This window comes from Anthonomus grandis, chromosome 12, assembly GCF_022605725.1.
Source record: "Anthonomus grandis grandis chromosome 12, icAntGran1.3, whole genome shotgun sequence".
Classification (NCBI taxonomy): Eukaryota; Metazoa; Arthropoda; class Insecta; order Coleoptera; family Curculionidae; genus Anthonomus; species Anthonomus grandis.
This window is the reverse complement of record NC_065557.1, coordinates 22,554,059-22,578,754: the sequence shown is the minus strand read 5'-3', so window position 1 is coordinate 22,578,754 and position 24,696 is coordinate 22,554,059. Positions and strand designations below refer to the sequence as shown.

Below are 24,696 nucleotides of genomic sequence, written 5' to 3'. Positions count from 1 at the left end.
AAGTCTATTAATTTATATTTAAAACATACTAATTTGTCGGACGTAAACAGAAGTCCAAAGTCAAACAAGTTTAAAACTAAACTAAAGCAAGTTGAATTTACTTCTAAAAAAATAATTTCGAAATTGTGGATTTTAAATTCATTTAATTAAGTCTAGTATAATGAAATTATGGAAAAGTAAATGTATTTATAAAAATTACATGACAGTGGAACTACACTCTTAGCAAATTTGTGCCTTTATAGCTACATTTAAAATATCTTATACGTACGTTAGTTTTACTAAATATTATTATTATATTTTTATTATTAACGTCTATTTTTGTCTTTAGAAAACCATGAAACTTGGAATCTTTTTGTCAACAACTAAAGAAGCCTGTAGGAAACCTACAGTACTAAAAAAATTGCCGCAAACGGAAACGAAACGAAACGGAAAATTTAATCTAAGTAGAAAACTCTCTTGCTTTCCTATGTTGCTAAAAGTGCTAAAAGGGTGTAAATTCTTCAAAAAATTGTATTTAAGAAAAATAAAGAGTAAGTCAGTTCAATTACTCTCCGACAAAAAAATGAAAGTAAGATAACATGCAAAACCCGTAGTTCTTGAACCCTCGGTAGTGTGGGACTCCGTTCCCATTTACTCACTAAAACTTCCTTGCTCTCTGCTGTCGGATATGTTGCAGCAGTTGTTCCCAGAATACTCAGCTCTTGGTTAGACAAGGAGGTGTTCCCTGCCTGACATGGTTTGCTTAGGGGACATGCTTTCTCAAATTCATCTACGATAGCTTCTATAATTGACTCTGTCAGCACATCGATCTCCAGGTTGTTGTTAGCCTCCGCTGGACAGTTGTCCAGGTTGCATCCTGGTGTATCTTTATAGACTTCAGTTCGTTTTCCTGTGAATCCTCGGAACTGTGTCCGAAGATTGTTGTTCGAATCTTATGTTCCTGTGATCTTATGTTCACTTTGTCACAATATTTCGCTGCCGAGTACGTTGACGAATGTTGGCTCGTCCCTCACATTAAGTATATTAAGTAATCTAATAGTAATTCACCTCGATTCTTTTTTCAGTACTACACCAAATAGTGTAATGTGAGTTGGCATCGCATTCAATTAATAGATTTTTTTAATATTTGCTAGTCTACCAGCCTCCGAACTGTCGTGGGAGATGATTGCTCTTGTCGGTGGTACGGGAAATATGATGATACCATTGTTGTATCGTAGCCATTCTCCGCTGTCTGAATTTGCAATTGAACTGCCGCCGTGTCCCTCTCACAAAACATACACAGCGACGTGGTCTATACATCTTTTCTTATGAACATGCAGCTTCTTGGATTGGGTCTATCTTATTGGTCTGCCATAAGTCTTCCTTTAAGGTGCCCTAGTGTTCTTATCTGGCCCCTGTAAATATACGGTTCCTGGATTGGGGCTATCTGAATATCATTGTCGGCCATGTACTTACTTAAGGCCGTGACTGCCTTGGAGTGATGTGAGTTAATTTGTAATAACCTTAATAAATAGGCCTACATGAGAGCATGTCTGTTTTTACCATTGGGCCAAAGTTTCCGGCGTGTGTACCCTCGTCTCCACCGAAGTTTCTTTCTCTTGGGGCTTATCCAAGAGCCTCAGATTTGTGCTACTAAAGTTGAGGTAAAGCGAATACTTCGCTTTCCTCACTGACTCACAATCCTTGTTCATGAGAAAGGTTTTTAGGGGTACTTTCCACAGGCTTGATATTAGTTTGTACATCTAGCCTAAGGTACTTTCGGTTCCCTGACGGGATCCACCACTTTGCGTGGTTTTAGGAGTTTGTTGACCTCCGTTATTAGGAGTTAATAGAAGCGGGATAAGTATTCTGCTCTGGAGTCAGTCCTTTAGAGAGTTGGCCTGCTCGTCCAAGATTTGTGCTTCTGGCTATTATGGCCATTTTTATTACTTTGTGCCACATCTCATCAGCCTTATAGGTAGGAGGTATAAAGCCTTATCATAGGCTTTCTACCTCACGGTTTTCCTTGCAGGACTGCTCGGGTCGTTGCAGCGCCGTAGCAACAACATAACGGGCCTAGGTTCGTGACTATATCCGCGGGCCTCTAAAGAGATACTAACCTTCATCTCTCCCTAAATCGACGGCTTAAGGAAAGAAAAAATTAAAAGGCTATTACATGTTAACTAAACTTTTATGAAATTAATATTAAGACAAAAATACTAATAACAGTAGTTACGGAAAAATATAAAAATATTAAAAACATATGTACATATTTATAAAAAACATTTACAAAAGGATACAAATACAAAGTTAATATAGAAGAAATACACCCATTAAAAAGTTACTTTTCGAGATTTAGCAGTCGCAAATGATTTAATAATTTCCTTTAAATCTATAGAGCGAGTAACTTTATTTTCAATGGACAGCATTGCCAAAGAAGATAATCGATTTTGATTCATCGAATTCCTTAAATATGTTTTGATTAATTTTAATTTTGAGAACGATCGTTCTGCCGATGCAACCGTTACAGGAATTGTCAGATATAGGAAGCATAATGTTATTATTTCAGTAAAGCTACTACTAGACGAATAATTGTCAACAATGATAAATTTAAGCAAATCTTTAACTGACCTAATATTTTTAAGTTCTTCAGAAAAACATGTTCGAAATGCTAATAATTGATTAGAAAGTATATCTGATATATCATCTTGATATATTTCGCGAATATTTTCAGCCATTTGGTATATTACTGTGTCACTAGAATTTAATAGAACTTCTGTATCCAAAATATTGAAGTTAGTAGATATTTGTTGTAAACTAACTGTTCTACATTGTAACTGACTAATAATAATGTCTAGCGTTTTATAAAAAACTTCAACTCTAAAGTTATCTTCCGCAGTTTGAAAAACAAAGTCATTTGCAGATTCATCAAAAAAACGTCTACGTTTAGAAATTCGTTTTTGGCCAAACTCTGGACTTATACCCCATTTACTCGCCGTGGCTGGAGCTTCTTCTTTTACATTTAGAAACTCATTTCGAAGATTAGATATGTCATTTGTAACGTTTTTAGGAGTTTACTCGATTTTTCTATATCTTGCTGCTCATTTTGTAAAAGTTTTGATGCTGCGTCTATGCTATTTAAAATTCTAGATTGCAAAATAATTAGAAATACTGTTTCAAAGTTTTGCAATGTAATTTTATATCCTTTAGAGTCGTCAATTTCAGTTTTATTATTTGATGTTAAAATAATTTTTGACAAGGCCTTAAGAGCATCAAGATACCTAAATCTTAAGGCTTTTATAGCATCATTTCGTGAAGACCAACAGAAAGAATACAACATTAAGATTATGCGCAGCACAGTGTACAAAAGGAGCATTTTTCGTCACTTTTAAAATTCTAGATTGAACCCCATTATACATACCGCTCATATTTGCGGCACCATCGTAACCTTGACCACGCAATTTCTTTAAGTTGCTAATTTCATTAATTGCATTTATAATTTCATTGGTAAGATTTTCCGATGTCTGATTTTTAATTGGAATAAATCCCATAAATGACTCTTTAATAACAATATCTACTAACTTCTTATTTTTATCATATTCAACAGAAACATATCGAAAAATAAGACTAAGCTGATCAATTTTAGATATATCCTGGGTAGTATCTATAATTATTGAAAAAAAAAAGGAGCCGACTCTATAGATTTTTTTATTTCATTTTTAACAGCTTTTCCTAATATATTTATTATTTCATTTTGTATTTGCGGACTTAAATAAGTAGTTGACATTTTCGAATGATTCTCTAATAAATTTTTTAAAACTTGATCATAGTTAGAAAGTAACTTTATAATGGACAAAAACACTCCTGGATTGCTTGAATTTAAGTTTTCATTTGTACCTCGAAATGGCATATTTGTTGTCGCTAAAGTAAGAGTTACATCAATAATTTGCTCTAGTATTTGCCTCCATTTATTAATCTCCTGACGAAACAAATCTTCTTGGGCTTTGTCTATTGTTTTATTATTTTTCCATTTATCAAAAATGACACAACAATTATTATGCTCATCATTGACTTCGTGTCTCTCTATGATACGGTTTAAGTGATTCCAGTCACTAAAACCATAAATCAATCAAATCAAGGGTTTTTGTAATTTACAGAATAACCAACATGGTTGACAGTAACATTTATTTAGTTTCAGTGAATAACATAGCCACCATCTTTCTGTTTTAATGCCAGATTTAGATATTTCTGAATAATAAAATGAGGAAAAACTTCTATTGTTTGCATCTTTGGGAAATGGTCCTCGTGGCACGACAAGGCTCGTTATCAATAATAAATCTTTTCTCTTGGATTGATAAAGCTTCGCCAAAATTAGCTTTGTCCGTAGGAAAATTTACCTATAAATATTATTTTTTATTCCAAGTTTTAGCTCTAACGCTAAAACTATTCTAGAATAAAGAGATGTGGAACGGAACAAATGGATATGGAACAGCGAACGAATAAAAAAATTGAATACAAATTACCAAAAAAAAATAATTATAATTTATTCGTGATCTAATTTTAATATAGGTTTTTTATAATCTGATCATAAAATGCGATTTTAATAAAAACAGAAATATTTTATGTAAAACCTACGGGACGTTAGTTTTACATAATTGTTAGTGTTACAGATCCATTTGTCAGACTATGCACCTACTTACATTAATATCTGGTTCATCAGTGATAAGTATCTCTGATTCGAGTTCATCTTTATTAGTTGAGCATTCAGTTAGGTCGGAAATTTCGGTATTTGCCTTAAGTTCAATTTCAGGTTCAGGAATATTTTCACCTAAAAAAAAATTAAAATAAACGATTATGTTATGATTGTTATACCACATAACATTCATAATACGCATAACTATTGATTTTAATTTCTTTTACCAAAATTCCTTCTTATTTTTAATATTAAATTAATATGTATGTATGTACATATGTAAAAAATACGTAAAAAAAAGTAAAATAACATACTTAATGTCAGGAAAGGCTAAGTCGTCAGATTAATTTATTATAGAAACCCTATAATAGTTGTTTTGAGAGGCCCGTTTGATACTTTAAAAATTATGGCTTACTCTAAGGAATGAATCGTTGTGCTGATGAGAGACTTTTGATAGTATGATACTTCAATAATTTTGTTTGTAAACTGTTCTAGCCAGACGGCATTAGGTCAATGAAAGATAGAGAGTTTCTAAGAACACTTGTAATATTTGGCCGGCCTAATATAAATAATTATGTTTCGAGACCTAAGAAGTGAGATATTGAGAATTTGTAAAATACTTACCACTAGGAGATTGACTCACAATCGTAGACGTAGAGGGTGTAGCAATCTCACCAGGAACAAAATTAGTTAAAGAGGAACTGCTTGAATTTAAAAATTTGTAAATTTTTGGATGTTTTCGAGTTTTCTCTTCAAGCTCGGCTTTCTTTTTCCTTTTACTTGCACCAGATAAATGTTTAAAATTGGAACTCATTTTATAGACTGTTAATAAAAGTAGGAATAAAATACAAATTGCCGCCCTGCCCTGCCCTACCGATACACCAAAACCAAAAAATAAAATAATCTGTCTCACATTACATAACAACTCTGATGGGTTTTTCCGGGCCCGGTACACTGTTATCGGATAATAATAATTATTATAATTATGTATGTATGGTCTGCATCGGGACCATTAGATCGTCGCACAGTAAACAGAGAAGAATAGTAAAGGCTAAAGGCTAAAGGCTAGAAAAGATTTGCTTCGGCTGCGGATAGGCACATCGATGTAAGAATTTTAGCTGAGTCTTCGATTTTTATGTGGTTTGTTAGATAATATAAGTTCACAATATATTATTGAGTTTTAGTTTAAATTTACATCCTTTGTTTATTTATTATTATGTTTATTAGCTGGCTACGGGCCCTTGAGAGTGGCGGGCCTGGTTCCACCGAACCCGTGGAACCATTGTAGCTACGGCGCTGGGTCGTTGCGCCATGAGCGGTCTACGGTGTATTGTTGGTCTGCGACGATAACCTTCAAACAGCTCAAACGGGTTTTAGACTGTTGGCTTCAATTATAATCGTTAAACGGGGCGCCATCCAGAGACGCGCCCGAAAGGTTGCGTAACCCCCGCAGATGATAATACAGCTGGAAAAACCTGTATTATTAACGTAACAGGATTTTTTGCTTTCGCAGTTAACTAGAATTAGAACTAGGGATTGGTCGTAGCTGACTGGTCTTTTAAAAAAGTGTACAAATATAAACTTTCTATTTTGTGACAAAATGGAAATATATGCCTGATACAAATACAGCCATTACAAATCTCAGAAAACTCTTAAATTTTTTTATTATAGCCCAGCAGCCCTTCCATCCGCATCCAAGACGTAAGGGGTAAGACTGTTGCCCTCACAAAACACAAAAATATAGCTGCTGTCATATACAGAGTATATTTCCAATTTTCCTCCATACAATTTTGTAAATATACTTTTAGCAGTAAATATTGGTCGGCCACTCATATGGATCAACCAACAATTTCTATAAAAACGGATCTTAAAGCCATGTTGCCGATGTTATCATTTCGCGGCTTGAGTAAACTCGGCTGTGCAAATGGCAATCGGCATCGCCTTATCAGCTGATTTTTGTTTGGCAACTGCTTATGATCTTTGAAATTTGAATATTTTTCATTAAATTAAATGAGGATTAGTTGATATTAAGTGAATCTTAACTCTAAACAAATCATTACGAATTTTAATACTAAAGTTTGAAATATTTGTTACATCTTGTTAGACATATAGATATGATCTCTAATCAACTGACAACCCGATTAATAAACATTCAGCTAAAAAGGCACTATACTAGCAAAGCAGTATTAGAGGAAATAATTAGGGTGGACCATGCTGGAGAACTAGGGTTTGTATCTATTGATTTACTCTTCACAGGTAACTGCTGAGTGCTCTGCATATAACATAGCACAACTGAACTCAAATTCAAATGGTTTATTCTGTCAATACCAAATTAGCATATATCTTGTTTTTATTGTAAAATTAGTCTTATTTTGGCTTATTGAGAAAATTAATATGTGTAAGATTGGTTTTGAGTTGGACTACAATAATAAATCTGCAATATTATAATATGTACTGACTCAATTATACTTTTTATACTATATAAAATAGAAATTGCAATTTTGGATTATATATGACAATGTCATCTGCTAGTATATTTTATATGAGCTTTAAAATTTAAACATTTATTGAGGTCGCACTGTGCCTTGATTGGTTTTGCAAGAACATTCTTCAAAACAAAAAATCTTTAAAATAGTCTTTTAAGCTTCTATTAAAGATATATTAATAATTTCATTGACAGTCACTAAGCAATTTCATCTGTGGAAACATCAATTTAATAAAATTATTTGGAATTTCACCCATTATATCATTTAAGCAGTCCAAAATATGAACTAGTGTACTGTCGTTTACACCATAATAGTTAGATATATTGTTGAATTTTTTGCACAGAGAAGATTTGGGACCTTATTGTACAATATTTGATCATGCCCTAAGGAAAGAAAATATGCCATAACTTCTTGAATGTATTTAAGGAACATGAAAATTTATTTGCCCTAAAAGATATGTATAATTGCCTCCTAAATCTAATGTCCTCTGATCTGCCCACAATTTGAATATCCTTATTAGCGTGGGAATGTATATCAAGTCACAGTTGCAATACAAACATATAGACTTAGATATTGTCTCACACACCTGTAAATTTATGGGTATAAAACTTAACTAAAAAAGCAAAGTGTTCTTGTTGTATCCCTATATCGCCCGCCTTCCAGTGATGTTGATTTGTTTTTGGATTTTTTTGAAAATTTGTTTTATTTGGTGCCATTTTATGATAAAGTTGTTTATACCGGTGATTTTAATGTGGACTTTCTTAAACCCTCAAACCTATTTGACTAGGATAAGTTGTCTTATAAATAGATTTGATTTAAATCAGATAATTACAGAACCTACCCGATTTTGCTTGCGGAATAATTCTTGTAGTCTATTAGATGTGATAATAACCTACTGGTTATTATCACATCTAAAAGTGCTCTCCGTTAAAAGCTGCGACTCAATACCAATTTCAACTGTGATTTCTGATCATTGTCTTATTTATGCTATTTTAAATTTTAGTACAGAAAAAATTAAAGCCAAATATTTTAGATGTCAAGACTATAATAATATTTCTAATAATTGAGATGCCTTTGATTATGCTGCTAGCCTCTTACCATGGGACGAAATTTATTATTCTCCTAATATAGATGAAAAGTTAAACATTTTTAATTCAAATATCAAATATTTAATTGACAAATTTGCACCTATAAAATTAAAGAAAAATAATAAAAGTAAGCCTTTTACTCCATGGATAACCGATAACATTAAACTACTTATAAAACTAAGAGACAAAGCACATAAAAAATATCTGAAAACTAAAAGTGGTAACTGTCTCCAGTACTATTGTAATTTAAAAGATTTTACTAAACACGCTATGATACACGAGAAAAATGCTTATTTTCGCAACTTATCTAAAACTTCTGGAAAGCCCTTTTGGGATACAGTAAAGAAGTTAAATATTATACAAAGAAAAAATTATTACAATATACCTGCCGCATTATCTGAAGCAAATGTACTCAATGACTTCTTTGCTACTTCTAATAAATTGAATGACACTACTTGCAAAGAAAAAATTTCCTTTTATCAAAATAACAAAGCTCTCAATTTCCCCAATTCACTAAATTTTAATCTTATGGATGAGACCACTTTAAAAGATATTATAGCATCACTTGGTACTAATTCAGTAGGTCATGATGGAATAGCAATAAGAGATGTTGTTGCTTGTTTTCCATTTTGTAGCAAACCACTACTCAATATTACTAATTCCTGCATCTTAGAAAATCAATTTCCAGACTTGTGGAAAAAGGCTATCATTAAACCATTTGCAAAAGTTTCAAACCCTAAAGAAGCTAAAGATCTACGCCCTATTAGTATTTTACCAATTTTGTCTAAGGTTCTAGAGAGACACATGCATAATCAAATTACTGCATTTTCAAATTCCTATAAAATTATATGTGAGTGTCAATCCGGGTTTAGGAAACATTTTAGTACATCTACTTGTCTGGTAAATCTTATGAATGATATCAGGCACTATGAAGAACAGAAACAAGTAACAGCCTTTAGTAAGGCATTTGACACTCTAAATCATGATATGCTGCTAGCTAAATTAAATTTCTTTGGTTTGTCTAATACTTCTATTGCCTTGCTGAGATCCTACCTGACCAGCAGGTTTCAATGCGTGGAGATTGATTCTCATCCCTTATACTCAAAATCTCAATTTATTCTTGTTACCACTGGGGTACCTCAGGGATCTCTATTAGGACCCTTATTATTCTCATTATAGTATTGCTGATGAAAAATTTTATATCTTATTCAAAACTATAACAATATGCAGATGATTCTCAGATTTATACATCGTTCTCATTAAACTCCTTACGACACTCACAAACGCAATTTAATTCCGACTTAAATAATTTACATATATATTCTAAGGCTCATAATTTGAAACTAAACCCTTCAAAATCGTGTCTCTTATTTCCAAGATCCAATAGAAATAACATAGAACATATTTCTCAAGACTTTGTGGTTAAAATAGACAATACAGTAGTACCGGTGGTTAATGAAGCAAAGAATTTGGGTATTATTTTTGATAATACTTTGTCTTTTTCAGCCCACATAAACAAAAAAATTGCCACTGCTTATGCGCTTAAAATATTTAAATAATCTAAAGCGTCACTTACCGGGTGAAACCAAGTATTTTTTGTGCAACTCTTTAATATTATCATTGTTTGATTATGGTGATGTAATCTACAATGATGCAATTACTTCGGCAGTCTCATCTTCTATTCAAAAAGTGCAGAATTCATGTATGCGTTTTTCCTTTAATATTTGCTACAGAAGTCATATTACCCCATATCTTAACAATCATTTTATTCTTTCAATGTCAAATAGACGCAAATATTACATGTACTCTTTCATATACAGAATTTTAAAGTCGGGAAACCCACCATATCTAAGAAAATACATAAGAAATATGCTTATGCACTCACAGTATGATGCCTAATAATTAAATATGTATTGAAATAATGTCAATAGGTCCTTTTTCCAGTCTCTTTTCATTCAGGTTGTGTCATATTCATGTAGCTGTACTGGGTCGAGTCTTCACTTACATTTTCGTTTCGCATTTAACAAGATATGCCTGTATCATATTATTTATATTCATATATATTGGATGTGTTTCCTCTCCTGCGCTTCCCTGATTCAGTCGCTGCCTACCCCTGCCCTGTGTACATAAATATAAATAAATTGTATTTTTTTTTTAATTTTTTTCAAGCTCTCACTGTAAAAAAGTATCGAAGAAATATTAGTAGGGTTTTTTACTTTTCTTGTTATTTTGTTTCCTTTTTGTTGCTTTTTCTTGAGGATGTATCACTTAAAGGTGCCTCTTGCAGAGGTACTTTTGAGAAACGGTTTTTATAATCGAGATGCATTCCTATTTGCTAACTTCACTTACATCATAAGTACAACTGTTTTGTAATTTTTGATATTGGCAAATAAACGTTTTGAATTTGAATTTTAATTTGAATATTATTTATTAACATTAGGTCCCTAGTTGGGAGGATGTCCCCTCAGCTGTGAGCCAGAGTGAATAGCATAATTTAAAAAAATCTTTTTTGCTGCAAGATTTAGGAGGAGAGAATATCAAAATTAATTTTTGCCAACAAAAAAACAGGACATTAAGAAATTTGAAAACAAATCCCAAATCACCATATACTTGTCTCTGCTTCAATATTTCCATATTTGAAACTTTCAGAGCATTATCATAAACATTTTCCTCGGGAATCTATATACCTAACCTAATATAATAATATAACCAAACAAAACCTGTATGGAGTTATTCTGAACCCTTCCTAGGTCTAAACCACTATTTAAGTAATCAGAAAACCACAAATGGCATATACACCCTTTCGCAGGGTGTATATGCCAGGGTGTCAAGTAAGTAAGAACTCTAGAAAAAGTAAAAACTTTAGAAAAAGTATTATAATATTTATATCTAAAGTAAAAAATTTAATTGATCATTAAGATAAACTCTCAGATATTTAATTACCTCAATGAAATTTTCTTTAAGCTCTATGAATATGTAATTGACTTTTTAAATCTTTCACTTCTTTCTATTTCAAGACATTTCTGTAGAGACAATCTGACAAGAAATCTATTTTTTAATTTATTTATTTAAATATAGATTTAATACTAAACATACATACAAAAATGTCAATAAAAATTCAGACATACACCTGAGGTTGATGAAAATGTAAGAAACCTAGTGCCTTCCTTTGATTTCTGTAAATTGCAGTTGATTTTTTAGATAAAAATTCAGAATGGTGGCAAAATTCTTTAAAATCTGATGTCTTATCTTTTCTTATTTCTATCAACTACAAATTATACAACAGATATAATTAGTAGTTGGATTCTAAAACATTTGTTTACCAGTTAATTTTTACAAAAAGCCTAACAAGATGCAGGCCCATCATAATATATCTGAAATTATTATTTCTTAGAGTCATATTGAAAGAGTAATAATTTTGCATTACGAAACAAAGTTTATGCAACAACTACAGTTAATATTTCCCTTATATTGATTATAAAGTGGCTGCTTCCACAAGACTATTGGGATTTATTTCTGGGAATTGCAGAATTAGAAAGTGAATTGCTTTTTAGCAATTTGCCTTCTGTGATAATAACTTCTCTTTGTCAAATATGGATGGTCTCTTGTTTGGTATCTATCTTATGAATGCAATTCAAGGGAATACATCCAAAGGCGCTTTTTGAAATATTATATTTAGAGACACTCACTCTATAGCATTCTTGTGGGGAACAAAAACAAGCATATTATCTCACCCTTATCTGCAACCCCTGGGACAGGTGAGATACACCCCTAAAATCTTAAATAGAAAGGGAGGTTAAGTGATACATCATCTTGATGCTCTTGAAAAATGCTTTCCAAAATGGAAACACATTTTTGAAATTTTTTATTATTTAATGAAATATTCAAAATGATCGCTACCAAAATACTGACATGTCTCTTAAGAATTTTAAACATGTCAAGCAGTATGTGCTTTATATTGGTTTTTATTTGCTATATGTTTTTTTTTAACGACAAAAAGCGTTGTTTATAATATTTGCATTTTATTTTCACAGAATTTACTTTAAAAGTGTAACTTGTACTAGTATTATTATTTTAAGAACAGTTGACTATCAGATCAATTTAAAAGAAAAGCAGTACTTCTTTTCTTTAGCAGGATAGCTGAACGTGTAGACATTATTTTCAATTATGGTTCCCAGGATAAATGTTTCTTAAGGACAGCTCAAGGTTTTAACAAGAGGCATCCAGGTCAAAATATAAAGCCTGGAGAATATTCGTACTAGTAGCCACATTTGAAAAAACCGGTTCCGTCATGAGTAAAAAGATAAATTAACCGAGATTAGTCGACGAAACAACGCTGGATCAGTTTGCAATGAATTCAACAGTATCAACTTGTCAAGCAACTGTTGGAACTGGATTATCTTGTGAATCATTATTTACAAAAGTTATATATGTAAGTATGGTAGTCAAAGTATGTAAATACTTAACTTATAAGTTCTATCCGTTTAAACTGCTTTGTGAAATAATGACGGTAGAGTTACGGCAGAACCTCGACTAGTTCAAAAACATAGTTACTTCAGTGATAAGGGTACCTTTTATTTAAGTGGGCATATTAATAAGTAAAACTGTCGTTACTGGAATGACGAGAACCCATAAGTATTTAGAGAAGGGTATAGTCAATACCCCATTTAGAAAGGTACAATAATTTTTTTTGTGACGTCATCATATGTAGGCCTAACAAATTGGATCACATGGTAGCCGACCGAGGCGTGACAGTCGGCTACAGGTTGTTTATGCTTTTTAGTTATTATATACTTATATTATGTATGTTGTTTATCTTCCCGCTTTTAAATCTATAATAAACTAATCTAAATATGCCGTATAAGTGTTGTGCCGTGCACACACAAATGCACCGCGATGTTGGGGAAATTACTCTAAAAACGGACCTAAAGTTCATGTGTTTAGTTTTCCAAAGGAGAGTGATTTGTAAAACAAATGGTTATGAGCAATTCCGCGAAACGATTTAGTGCCTGATAAATACTCTAAAGTGTGTGAATTACATTTTCCTAAAGGTAATATAATTTGCAATATATTTCTGAGCAGGATCCAAAAACAGGTAAAATTAATTTAGTCAATTTAAAAAAACCCCGAGGAAAGAAAAATAAAAGAAAATTCTATTCCAGTATTTTTCCAAATTGCCCCGATTATTTTTCGAAAAATTTATTTCTGCGGAAAAGTAAGGAGAATCTTTTGCAAGCGTTAGAGCAAAGGAGACATGAGTTTAATATTCATAAAGAGGAGACATACTTCCAATTTTGAAGGGTTTTTAAAAGATTTAATGTTAAGGGTGGGTGGTTTTCAGTATCAAATTCTGATAATTGAACATTATTTAAATTAGAATATACTCCTGGTCCTGTAACAACTGGGGCAATTATTATTTATAATGATTTGAAATTAGAATCGTATTTATATGGCCAGTCTATTTCTGTTTCAATACCAAATTTAAAGTCACTATTTAAAACTAGCAGTTTGGATAAGTTAGGAACAATTATTAATAAGATGATGTAAACTTCCTTAAGTTTTAACACTGAACCTTTAAGTTACCTAGCAACTAGTAGCAATGACATATATGAACCATTAACTGAGCCAAATTACTAAGGTGGTAACCAGACTGATTCCGACAAAACTAAAAACAGAATAAATTTTGTTTTAGATGTTCTTTCAAGTATAAAAGGCTCTAATAAATTAGAATAAAACTTAAAATTTGTTACAGAACTGCTAACTTTATTATGTTTAACAAGGGAGAGGTATAGATATTCATCCAGCACTATCATCTTACGTTCAATTTTATTTACTATCAGTCCCCATTGTTATCAATATATGCCTAACCATGTCCCTCTTATACTGCCTCATCCCAAAACAGTAAGAAACATTTGCAATGCATTTTTAACAGATCCTCATAACGATGAAACAAAATTTTTTTTAACCTATGCTTGGAATATTTTCCAGTATATCCTAACAAATAAAGACAAAAATGTTATAGGTATATTTTGATGAAATTCATATTGACCCCTGTTTGGATTATAAAGCTGACAATACTCTAGGAACTGCAGTAAATAACAATACTATTGCATCCTCTGTGGTGGCATTTATGATAACTAGCCCACATTCAAAATTCAAAGTTATTCATATAATATGTCCTGTGTGCAAAATAAATTCGAAAATGTTATATCAGTTTATTAAAACAATAATAGAAAGTTTAGAGGAAATTGGTATTTTGTACAGTTTGTGATAATAATGCAGTAAATAATAAGGCAATGAGTAGGCAATGAGTATTATTTCACTCTATAATTTTACTAATAAAGTCACCCACATTCTATTGATCCAGCAAGAACCCTATTTTATCTTTTTGACATAATTAATTTATTAAAATGTATTTTTAATAACTGGCTTAATTTAAAACCTGATCAAACATTTTCTTATCCTGATTTTGAGACAGGTCAAGAAAAATGCACTGCTTTTTCCATCATAAAAAGACTGCATGAATTGGAACAAGACAACTTATTAAAACATGGCTATTCACTTAGCTTAAAAGCTTTGACGAAATGTTAAATTAGCACTTAACATTTTTAATCCTTTTGTAATTGAGGCTCTGAAGAGCTTTGTATGTCTTTTTCACAAGATACAGCAGATTTTATTGGCGTAATATAGACACGGTGGCAAATTGTAAATGTAAGAACTTCCCTTAAGGGAAAACATTTATTGGATAAGTACCAAGAACCTTTCACCAAAATAATATTAGAAGCATATTTAAGAAAAAAGTAGTTAGTACTCATGGTAAGAAAAATTCAAGTACAATAAGGGGTTTTTGCTTTGAAATTTTGTTTTGCCAAAAAGAAAATCGAATGGTGTGCGACTAAGGGTTTAGTTAACATTCTGGAAGTCATGTTTCAACCAGAAACCCTTAAATATCATTCAGGAAATTCATATACTATGCTTATTTTACGTTAAAGCTTCTCATGATTTATATACACTGCTAAATGCCTAGGCCTACATATGATGACGTCACGCGTTAAGCGCTCCGGTCTTATTATAGGACGTATTGCCTAGATCGCTGGACCTACCACCTCTCTTCTTGCGGGGTCACCTAAAATTTGTGGTTTTTAAAACGCGTGTTTGTTTTTATGTATACATTTCCGTGATAAACAGAGAATAATTTCCTGAAATGTAGTACCATTAGAGCATTTTTCGGAAGTTTTAAGATGATGTATCACTCGACAAGTCTTTCTATTTAAGATTTTAGGGATGTATCTCACCCTGCTTGTTTTTGTTCCTTATTCATTTTATAGAAACTGTTTTCAGGGATTTTTTGTTTAGATTTTCGTTTTTAATAATATATGGTTATTTCAAGTTTCTAAATTGTCACTCTACATACATTAAAATGACCCTAGAACATTAATAGATTCACAACAAATATATCAAAGAGAAAATAAGAAACTTAAAAATAAAGCTGTTTTAGCTCGGAGAATTGAAAATCGTAATAAAAAAACAATTCCATGAAAAACAAAAGATGAAATGTTGCTTTTTTTAATATGATTTAAATTTCGCAATGGATCTTAGAAGATATACAAATGCTTTAGTGAGATCATAAATAGCAGGATATGAATCAATGTCTTATTCCTAACCTTCAGTCACACTCTTTGTAAGATATTCTATTGCTAAGGTTGTAAATTTTTCGTTATAAAATCAAATTTGAAGGCAAATAAATTCTTATTTTCAAAATACAATACATAATCATAATACAATACATTTTCAAAATACATATACTCTAATTTTAAATGGATCTTTTAATATTAACCCACAAACTTTTGAAATTATAGAATGAAGAGATGACGAGCTAGGGACCAAAAAGTAATATTTAGGTGTTTGCTAATGATGTGTGCTAAATTTCAAATTTTGATATAAAGGCATTCAAAAGGTAAGAGGAGGAGGGAGACAATTAAGAGCCGCACTGTAAATCTACTTCTGTAGTTTTTTAGATTTTTAATTGCATCCCCTATAACTATACAAAAAGAAAATGATAGGCGTTAGAGGTCATTTATATCATTGGGTAGTCTGTTAAACAACTTAATTATGGTCTACTTAACCATTTTCTCCAGTGGAAATGCATTGGAACAATTGGTGGTAGTACTGATCATAATATAACACTAACATACAGTTTGACCATCGGATCTGTGTCTACGAAAAGAATGCGGCCGAAATTTTGAAGCGTTGTCACGTCTTACTGCAAAAATGAAATAGTATTGAATAAAAAGTAAATATAATGGTAAAATTAAACTATTTAATCATAAAAAAGATAATAAATAATGTAATGCAGTTTAAACCATATTTTTTAGTTCTATTTGCTAATGTTTTGCATATTATAAAATCCAATATTGACTAACATTTATCCGAAATTCCTAATAAAACTTACAAAGCCGGCAACGTCGTGCTTTCGCGGAAGCATCTCGCTGTTTGGGGACAGGTGATTGGTTGATGGCATCGCGGCCATTAATTTATTATTTTTATGCAGCACTCTGTCTTTCTCTATCTTATTGGATCGCATCCTACCAGGTTTTGTGTAATTTTCGGAATAATATCGATTTCTTGCGGATTCAGTGGCGGCGGCGTATGTTAATACTTTTGAGCTATTAAACTGTTTTTATTGCTGTATTTTTAGGTACCTACTTAATTTCTGACCTATGACTTTTGAGTAGTGTAGCATAGTTTAGTTTATTTGCTATTATTGTTGTTGCTGTTTTGTTGTTGTTTTGTGTTATTTGTTTCTTTGTTCATAATTTTTAACAGTTTTTGTGTTATTTACGTTAAAATGAATAACTTTATTCATAGCCAGGCAAGGGAAGTGATTGCGAATGTTTATAGGTAAGTAAAATGATAATAAAAGAATTATAAAGCCTAAGCACAGTTATGAAAAAAAAAACATTAAAATAAAATCATAATTTATGCGACACTAAATTTCAAAAATTATGTACCTAATGTTGTAATAAATAAAAATCATATTCAATGAAATAAAACCAAGCTCGATTGCTTTACAAACAAAAAAGATTTAAAGTTAATGTTGGTTATTTTGAATATAAAATGTCTATAAATATAAGTAATATGAATTGGAACGACGACTAAAAAAAATCGAATATCAGGATTATATACTTCTTGTACAAATTCTTAGGGTTTGCAATGAAGGAGCTACTAATAACTTCGTTAATCTACCAGTAAAGCGCAAACTTGAAAGAGTATCTCAATATACTGGCGTAAGCATTTCAATGGTGAAAAAAATTCACAAAGAAGATGAAGAAAGAATGCGGACGGACCCCAACAAAATGCTTTCTAGTCCCGGCAAAAAAAGACCGCGAATGACGAAGGTGGAACAAGACGACAACTTTCATTTTCAAATAGTTAAACACCTAATAAATCGAATTTATATGGGTTTAAAGTTGTGCCTACTAGCAGAAAGCTGTTGCAAAAATTGCCAGAAGAAAAAATTTTTCCAAAAATAACATCTTTAAGGTATAAATACCTAAGAGAAATAAAAAAACACCGAGCCGAAGGTCGCAATATTGTCTATTTAGATGAAACTTGGATAGACAATGACCTAATGTTTAAAAAATGCTGGCAGAGTGACTGTTACTGGAGTGGTTAGCAATATATTCTTCAACAGGTACAAATTGATTATACTTATTTAAATTATAATTTAAATTATACATATTAAGTAGTAAATTCAATGTTTAAACAGCATAATTCGGATTATCTGCCGTGCTCTTTCCCTCGCGATATCCAGGCATCGAGTACGGCACTCTTATTTTAAGTGAATAAACTAAGTAGGTGTATTACAAATTTTGTGTTTTCTTTACTTTACTTTTATCTCAAACTTCCCTAATCTTGTCTGTCATTTTTTTATTACATATTTACAAATAAAATATTTTAGAAGACCTTAATTTCCAAATTAATATCTTACCTACAAATACCTATTTTAAAATTAAAACCAAACCATATTTTTTAATATTTAATACATTCAAATCTGCGTAATCGGTTTATAAAATTTCGCACGTCACTGGCCATTACATGAATGAAATGAGGCGGGTCTAGTCTACAACCACGTTCCCCGCACCGATACCGCTTAGCTACAGATTGGTTGGGCAGACTTTACTTATGTTATCTATAATATACTAATGTTATATTATGATTATGTATTTGTAGAAAGGTTAAATATTAGGTATATGCTGTTTTTTATAAAAATAAGATTTTCGAAGGTATACAATTATGACAGAGTAAAAATATAAAAATCCTGATAATTTCTGCAGATCAAAGACCTCCTGTGAATAGGGATATCCTCCCCAACTAGGCAGGTAACACATGCGCCATGACACTACCAAAAATAGGCTATTCTCAGAATGTCATTAGTTTCTACTGGTGATTCTTTGTCACCTTGGTGTATGGCTTTCAGCAATAGGGACTCTCAATGCAATAGATGCACTTAGCAGTGGCAGCAGTGTTCTATACTCCATCAAAGGTCTTTGACTATGTTGATCGCAGGATATTGCTGTCAAAACCTGAATGCTATGGATTTTATGAATAAGCCTTGAATTGGTTTGCACCCTATTTGCAGGATCATACCCAGTTTGTAGTATCTGGTGCCTCAAGGTCTTCAGCTTTCAGAGTTGTATCAGCACTTCCTTGGGGTTCAGGCCTTGGTCCCTCACTTTTGCTAATCTAAATCAATGATTTGACTAACATTAGCATTTATGGCAATTTCACTCTATTCGCAGATTGAAAGAAATTGTCTATTTTCTCAAAAGTATTTATTAATTCTAACAGTAGGTTACACGTGTTTCGCTCATATTAAGAACATCATCAGACCTAAAAATTAAAAACAAGTAACTAAATACAATAACAACCTTAAAGTGAGATAATAAAGAGACATGCATATTTCTCAGGCATTGTTGCAAATAACAGTAGGAAACTGTATTGTAAATCATTATTAAGGGAATGATACTGTAAATTTAAAGTGTTCACCATTTTGTGAGTAAAAACGAAATCTTTAAAAATGTTAAGTTTTAGAAATATCACACTGTATTATTGACATGTTACAACTAATAAATTAATGTTGTACGCATAAATACTTGTTTACTTTAGTTGAATAGAAGTCCATATTTTGTAGGAGAATATGTATATAAAGATTACAAATAGGGAAGTCTTTCCAAGAAAAATTCATGAAGGTCACTTAGGTAAATGTGTTATGCATTTCGGCTGTGTAAACAGCCATCATCAGATACAGAACATTACAAAAAACATATACGTTCACCAAATAAAACAAAAATTACCCGTTATCGGGAATAAAAACAACAATAAATGTTGATTGTTGCAGCGCGGTGGGTATATACCTATAGTGCCTAGCAGTCGTGTGGCCCTGGGTTCGAGTCCCAGACTTGGCATGGTCGTTTGTGATGTCCGATTTAGTTTAAGTACTAAAAAATTATATAGAGGTTTTTCGTGACTAAATGTGCTCAGCACAAGGTCAATAAATTAAAAAAAAAAAAAAAAAATATTGTTTTTATTCCCGATAACGGGTAATTTTTATTTCATTTGGTGAACGTATATGTTTTCTGTAATGTTTTGTATCTGATGATGGCTGTTTACACAGCCGAAATGCATAATACATTTACCTAAGCGACCTAAATGCATTTTTCTTGCAGATAAAGACTTCCCCTATTTGTAATCCTTGTTCACTTTCATTACTGGACATAATTGAAACAAAATTGCTTAAAGTGTCTCTCTCACGAGTAAAACTGCTTACAAATGGTCGCAGGATTAATAAATATCCTGTTCTTTCGATTACTACGAGCGGAATCCTTAATAGATCCATTAGACATCCTGGATCCCATAAATATTTTTCCATAAACTTTCTCCTTTTCCTCTTTCTTTAACATAATTTAAGCTTTAATTTTTAGTTTATAATAATTATCCTGATAGTATAGAGAAATCAAATCGGAAAGATATTTAGGGCTTATGTACAAGAAACATTTATGGCTGGGCTAATGCTTGGTTAATTAATTTCAACGAGCATTGTACGCTATTTTTTATAAGCATCATATCGATCTTACTACTAGAAGTCGAATATTTGATTTTTAATATTTGTTGAAAGCGGATTTTCATTCGACTGACTAAAATATATTATAAGCCACCCTTTCTTAGTTTTTTTTTTGAAGAAAATGCTGAATTTTAATAAGTTTCCTATTTTTGTAACTCTATAATTTCCTTCTATATCAACTCTCACTCTATTTTTGTTTTTATGGTCTCACAATTCGCTTGGCTGTAGACGAAACAATCAATAATCTATTTTTTACTCCCTGAATGTTATAAATCAGTAAATGGTGATAAAAATTGCATCTTAGTTTTATTTCTTTAGAGCAGATAGGATCTATGCAGGGCAGATGGCTGTTTTAGGCAGCTCTTCTAAGGGTCGATTGATTCAGCATATGTGGGATCAAGAGAAGGGCCATAGGGCAAAATTTGAAGAGCTTATTAAGAAATATCGAGTACGTCCTACTGCGATGACTCCAATTTGGAATGTAGCTGGTTTTATGCTGGGAGCAGGTAAGCATGGTACATTGGGAATGGAAAGTTAGGAAAGTTAGGGGTTCATGAATAAATTGCTGTAAAAAGAACATACATTCTTAAATGTTTTTGGGCTTTAAAGACATTTAGAATATTTTTCCTAAATTGGTGTACTTCAATACCCAATCTCTCTATGGGCAATAGTCAAATTGCGATTACATATTTTATTCCAAAAATGTGATAACTCCAATTCCCAAGAATTCAAAGTTTTTCTCTCTTTTTAATATCGAGAATTATTTATTTTTAAATAGTCATCCAGTTTATGCTGTTTACCACGAAACTGGAGATTATGAATAATTCGAAGTATATCGAAACCCAACCTAAGAACATATATTACACAACAATTTTTTTATATTTTTTTTGGTCGTAGCTACATAAAAAGGTATTTTATTATTTGTAGGGACAGCATTATTAGGTGAGAAAGCGGCTATGGCTTGCACAGTTGCGGTAGAAACTGTTATAGTTGACCACTACAACGATCAACTTCGGACACTTCTCGAAGATCCAGAGCATAACAAAGAACTAATGGAGATCATAACTAAATTTAGAGATGAGGAACAAGAACATCATGATACAGGTAGCTATACTATTTGTATCACAAAAACTAGACATAACATTTAATAAATCTGTCAAGAGTAGAAAGTTTAGTTAAATAGTATGGGTTTTAAAGTTTTTTTTAAACAGCTAAAGGTTTGCTTTGACATGTATAATATTATGAGATAATTACAAGATTAAGAAAGGTAGTTACAGCACCTAATCACTTGAGCTAGTCAGGCAAAACTAATATAATCTTCTTTCATACATGAAAAGACTTGTCGTAACTGATAATCAACGTACAGCCCAAACGGTAAAACCTAGAAATATGAAATTTGGGAACAACATTCCTATGGTTATATAGGCATCCACTAAGAAGGGATTTTCTGAAATTTCATCGGGAAGGGATTGAAACGAGTTAAAACCACCAAGGATTTTAACATCTTTTTTTATCCTTAAATTCATTGCTTTTCAAAAAAAAAACTGCAAAACACTTTAATTAAATTTCATTTTAATGAAAACAACAGATTCTCGAAAATTCCGCGACCCTGAAGGGGTGAAATGGGGTGAAAATTTCTTCAACGACAATTCTTTCATTTTAAACTTATAGCGCTGAAAATTGATATTTTTACATGTTACAAGAAGACAAAACGAAAAATGTTGTTACAAAGAAGTCCTTCAGTAGAACTTTTCTTTTATTTTCAAATTCCACGCGAGTAACGCCGCGGGCCTTTAGCTAGTATAGTAGTAAATATAAGTCTCCGTATTTCCCCGGTTTCCAGATTTTTTCAGAAGTATTCACAAGCGCATTCCAAATATTGGGATAGGGATATTTGTGGTTTTAAAAAATCCACAATACGTCTTGTTAAATGGAATACATAATTCACTTACGGTACGTGGAATAAATAATTCGTTTTTCACGTTGTTTTTCAATATTACGAGAGTGACCCCAGCAGACAAACCATCGGAGATGATCTATGCTTATTCTAAGAAACTGTAGCCTAATAAGAACATTTTAGGGTGAAATAATTGACAGCTGTGAAATCTCAAAATTACTACGAAACAACCGATCGCAAAACTGTTCATGCTAGTTGGTAGCATCCCAAGACAAATGAAGGTTAAACAATAATCTCCAAAAATTCAGAATTACGCTGAATCAAGGTATAACAACATATCCTAGTTCAGGATATTATCATGAACTTCGCGGATTGGAGTGAAGACCATAAAATCTGTTTTTTTTTCGACAGTAACTTACAATCTGAGCTACACACTAACTCAACAGTGCGTGGTCTTGTTCTCCTTTCTCTTTTTATAATTTAAATTTCCATTTTTTCAAATTTTATCATTTATCTAATACCTTGTTACTTGCCAATAGGAGCGCATCTACTAGTTGTGCCACCTGATGAAACGAGAGGTTAGGTTGTTTATATTTATGTTCTGTGGTTGCCGGTATTTCTGACGGGATCCGCAGTAAATATTAGCTCATTTTTGTGTTTTTTTCTAAAATCGGAACTGTTTATTTCCGCGAAACCTGTATGTTATATTTATGTAAACTCTTCGCGTACTTTTAAATCGCAAAATCGTAATTTCGGAGTAGAAAAATCCTCGGAAAATCCGGTTCTCGGTCGCGGTTTTATTTGTTTATATCAAACTTTAATACTTTAGTTCGTGTTTAATTTAATGTTTTTCTCCTAGTTCACCTTGTAGTTAATACCAGAGTGTAAATATGCCTCAAAAGTGTTGTGTTCCGGGTTGTAACAGAAACTATAAAAACGGACCTAAAGTGCATGTCTTCGGTTTTCCTAATGATATACCTAAATCTAAGGGGAAAATGGGTAAAAGCCATACACAGAGATGACTTTGAGCCCACAAACAACACCAAAGTATGTGAAGCTCATTTTCTTGAAGGTAGTATAATAAAGAGTACTTTATTATACGTTTTATTATACATATTAAGTTCAAGATTCCAACACAGGTAAAATTTTTAGAATAGAATTACTAAAACCATGGCTGACTTTTGAAACTTTTTTACATAGCGAGCCAGTTTGTGTTTTAATATCAAAATTTAAAACTCCATATACTTCCCATAGTTTAGATGATTTATATGCAATACTTGAAGCAATAGACCTTACTATTATTACCCTGCCTTTGGAGGAAAATGTTACCAATAATGACAACCCCGACTGTGACTTAAATCTAAATACTGCTACTGAGACTGCTACCAATACCCTTGGCAATACTATTCTTGATCATGTCAAACCATCAAATGACATAAATAAAATGAAACGTGTGTTCGATTTACAACTGCAAAGGAAAGGTACAGATTGATATTCAAGTAGTACAATAGTTTTGACTTCTATAATCTATACTATTAGTCCTCATGCGTACAAGTATTTAAGAAATTAGGTATGGATCCCTAATTTTACCACTTCCTTAAACTATAATGGGTATTTGTAACAAACACATGACCGATCCCCACATAGATGAAAAAAAAATGTTTTTAACTTATGCCCGAAATGTGTTTAGTTTACTAAAGGATAATGAGAGATTTGTGACACTACTTTTTGATGAAATTCATATTGACCCTTACATGGACTATAAAGGTGGTAAGATCACTGGAACATCAGTCAATAATAAGTCTCTAGCTTCCTCGGCATTTACTTTTATGATTACAAGTGAGTGTTCCAGCTTTAAGGAAGTAGTTCATATAGCTCTCATCTCCAAAATTACATCAGACATACTTCATAATTTTATGAAGCAAATTATTGAAAATTTAGAGCAGATTGGGTACAGGTTTTTTAATAGGGTGATAATAATGCCATTAACAGGAAAGCCATTAGTCATTTTTTACTGCAGACCAACTTAGCATTGTTTATCCTCATCCCATAGATAATTAGAGGCCATTATTTTACCTATTTAACACAGTTCACTTACTTAAATGTGTATTTAATAATTGGCTTAACTCTAAACCAGACCAAAAATTTTATTTTCCTGATTTTGACACTTCGAAGAAAAAATTTGCTTCTTTTTCTGCAATTACAAAATTACATGAACTGGAGTATGATAAGCTTTTAAAGTTTGGCTATTCTTTAAACCAAAAAGAATTGTTTCCCTCATCTTTAGAAAGACAGAATGTTAAACTCTCTTTAAAAATTTTTAATTCTTTTGTAGTAGAAGCATTGAGGCATTTTGGTAGCCGTATACCATTTTCTGAAGATACTGCTGATTTTGTCCACATAATAACAACATGGTGGAAAATTGTGAA

At 31.9% G+C, this 24,696-nt stretch overlaps 1 protein-coding gene and 1 long non-coding RNA gene across 4 annotated transcripts in view; one reads left to right on the top strand and one right to left on the bottom strand.

The window, feature by feature from the left end:
- Positions 1-2,028: 2,028 nt before the first annotated feature.
- Positions 2,029-5,445, bottom strand: LOC126742672 (uncharacterized). Its single transcript, XR_007662648.1, has 3 exons — positions 5,297-5,445; positions 4,680-4,807; positions 2,029-4,376 (listed from the first exon to the last, which is right to left on the bottom strand). It is a non-coding gene; the product is annotated as an uncharacterized LOC126742672 (long non-coding RNA).
- Positions 5,446-6,622: 1,177 nt separating this feature from the next.
- Positions 6,623-24,696, top strand: part of LOC126742671 (5-demethoxyubiquinone hydroxylase, mitochondrial) — a 48,716-nt gene continuing 30,642 nt past the window's right edge. For 2 of the 3 annotated variants that reach the window (XM_050449415.1, XM_050449414.1), the window contains exons 1-3: positions 6,623-6,899; positions 20,689-20,876; positions 21,298-21,474. In XM_050449415.1, coding sequence (XP_050305372.1) covers positions 6,787-6,899; positions 20,689-20,876; positions 21,298-21,474 — 478 coding nt within the window. In that variant the 5' untranslated portion in view covers positions 6,623-6,786. Of the gene's footprint in view, positions 6,900-12,654; positions 12,679-20,688; positions 20,877-21,297; positions 21,475-24,696 lie in introns of those variants that run through there. The other variant, XM_050449417.1, reaches the window with a different exon arrangement.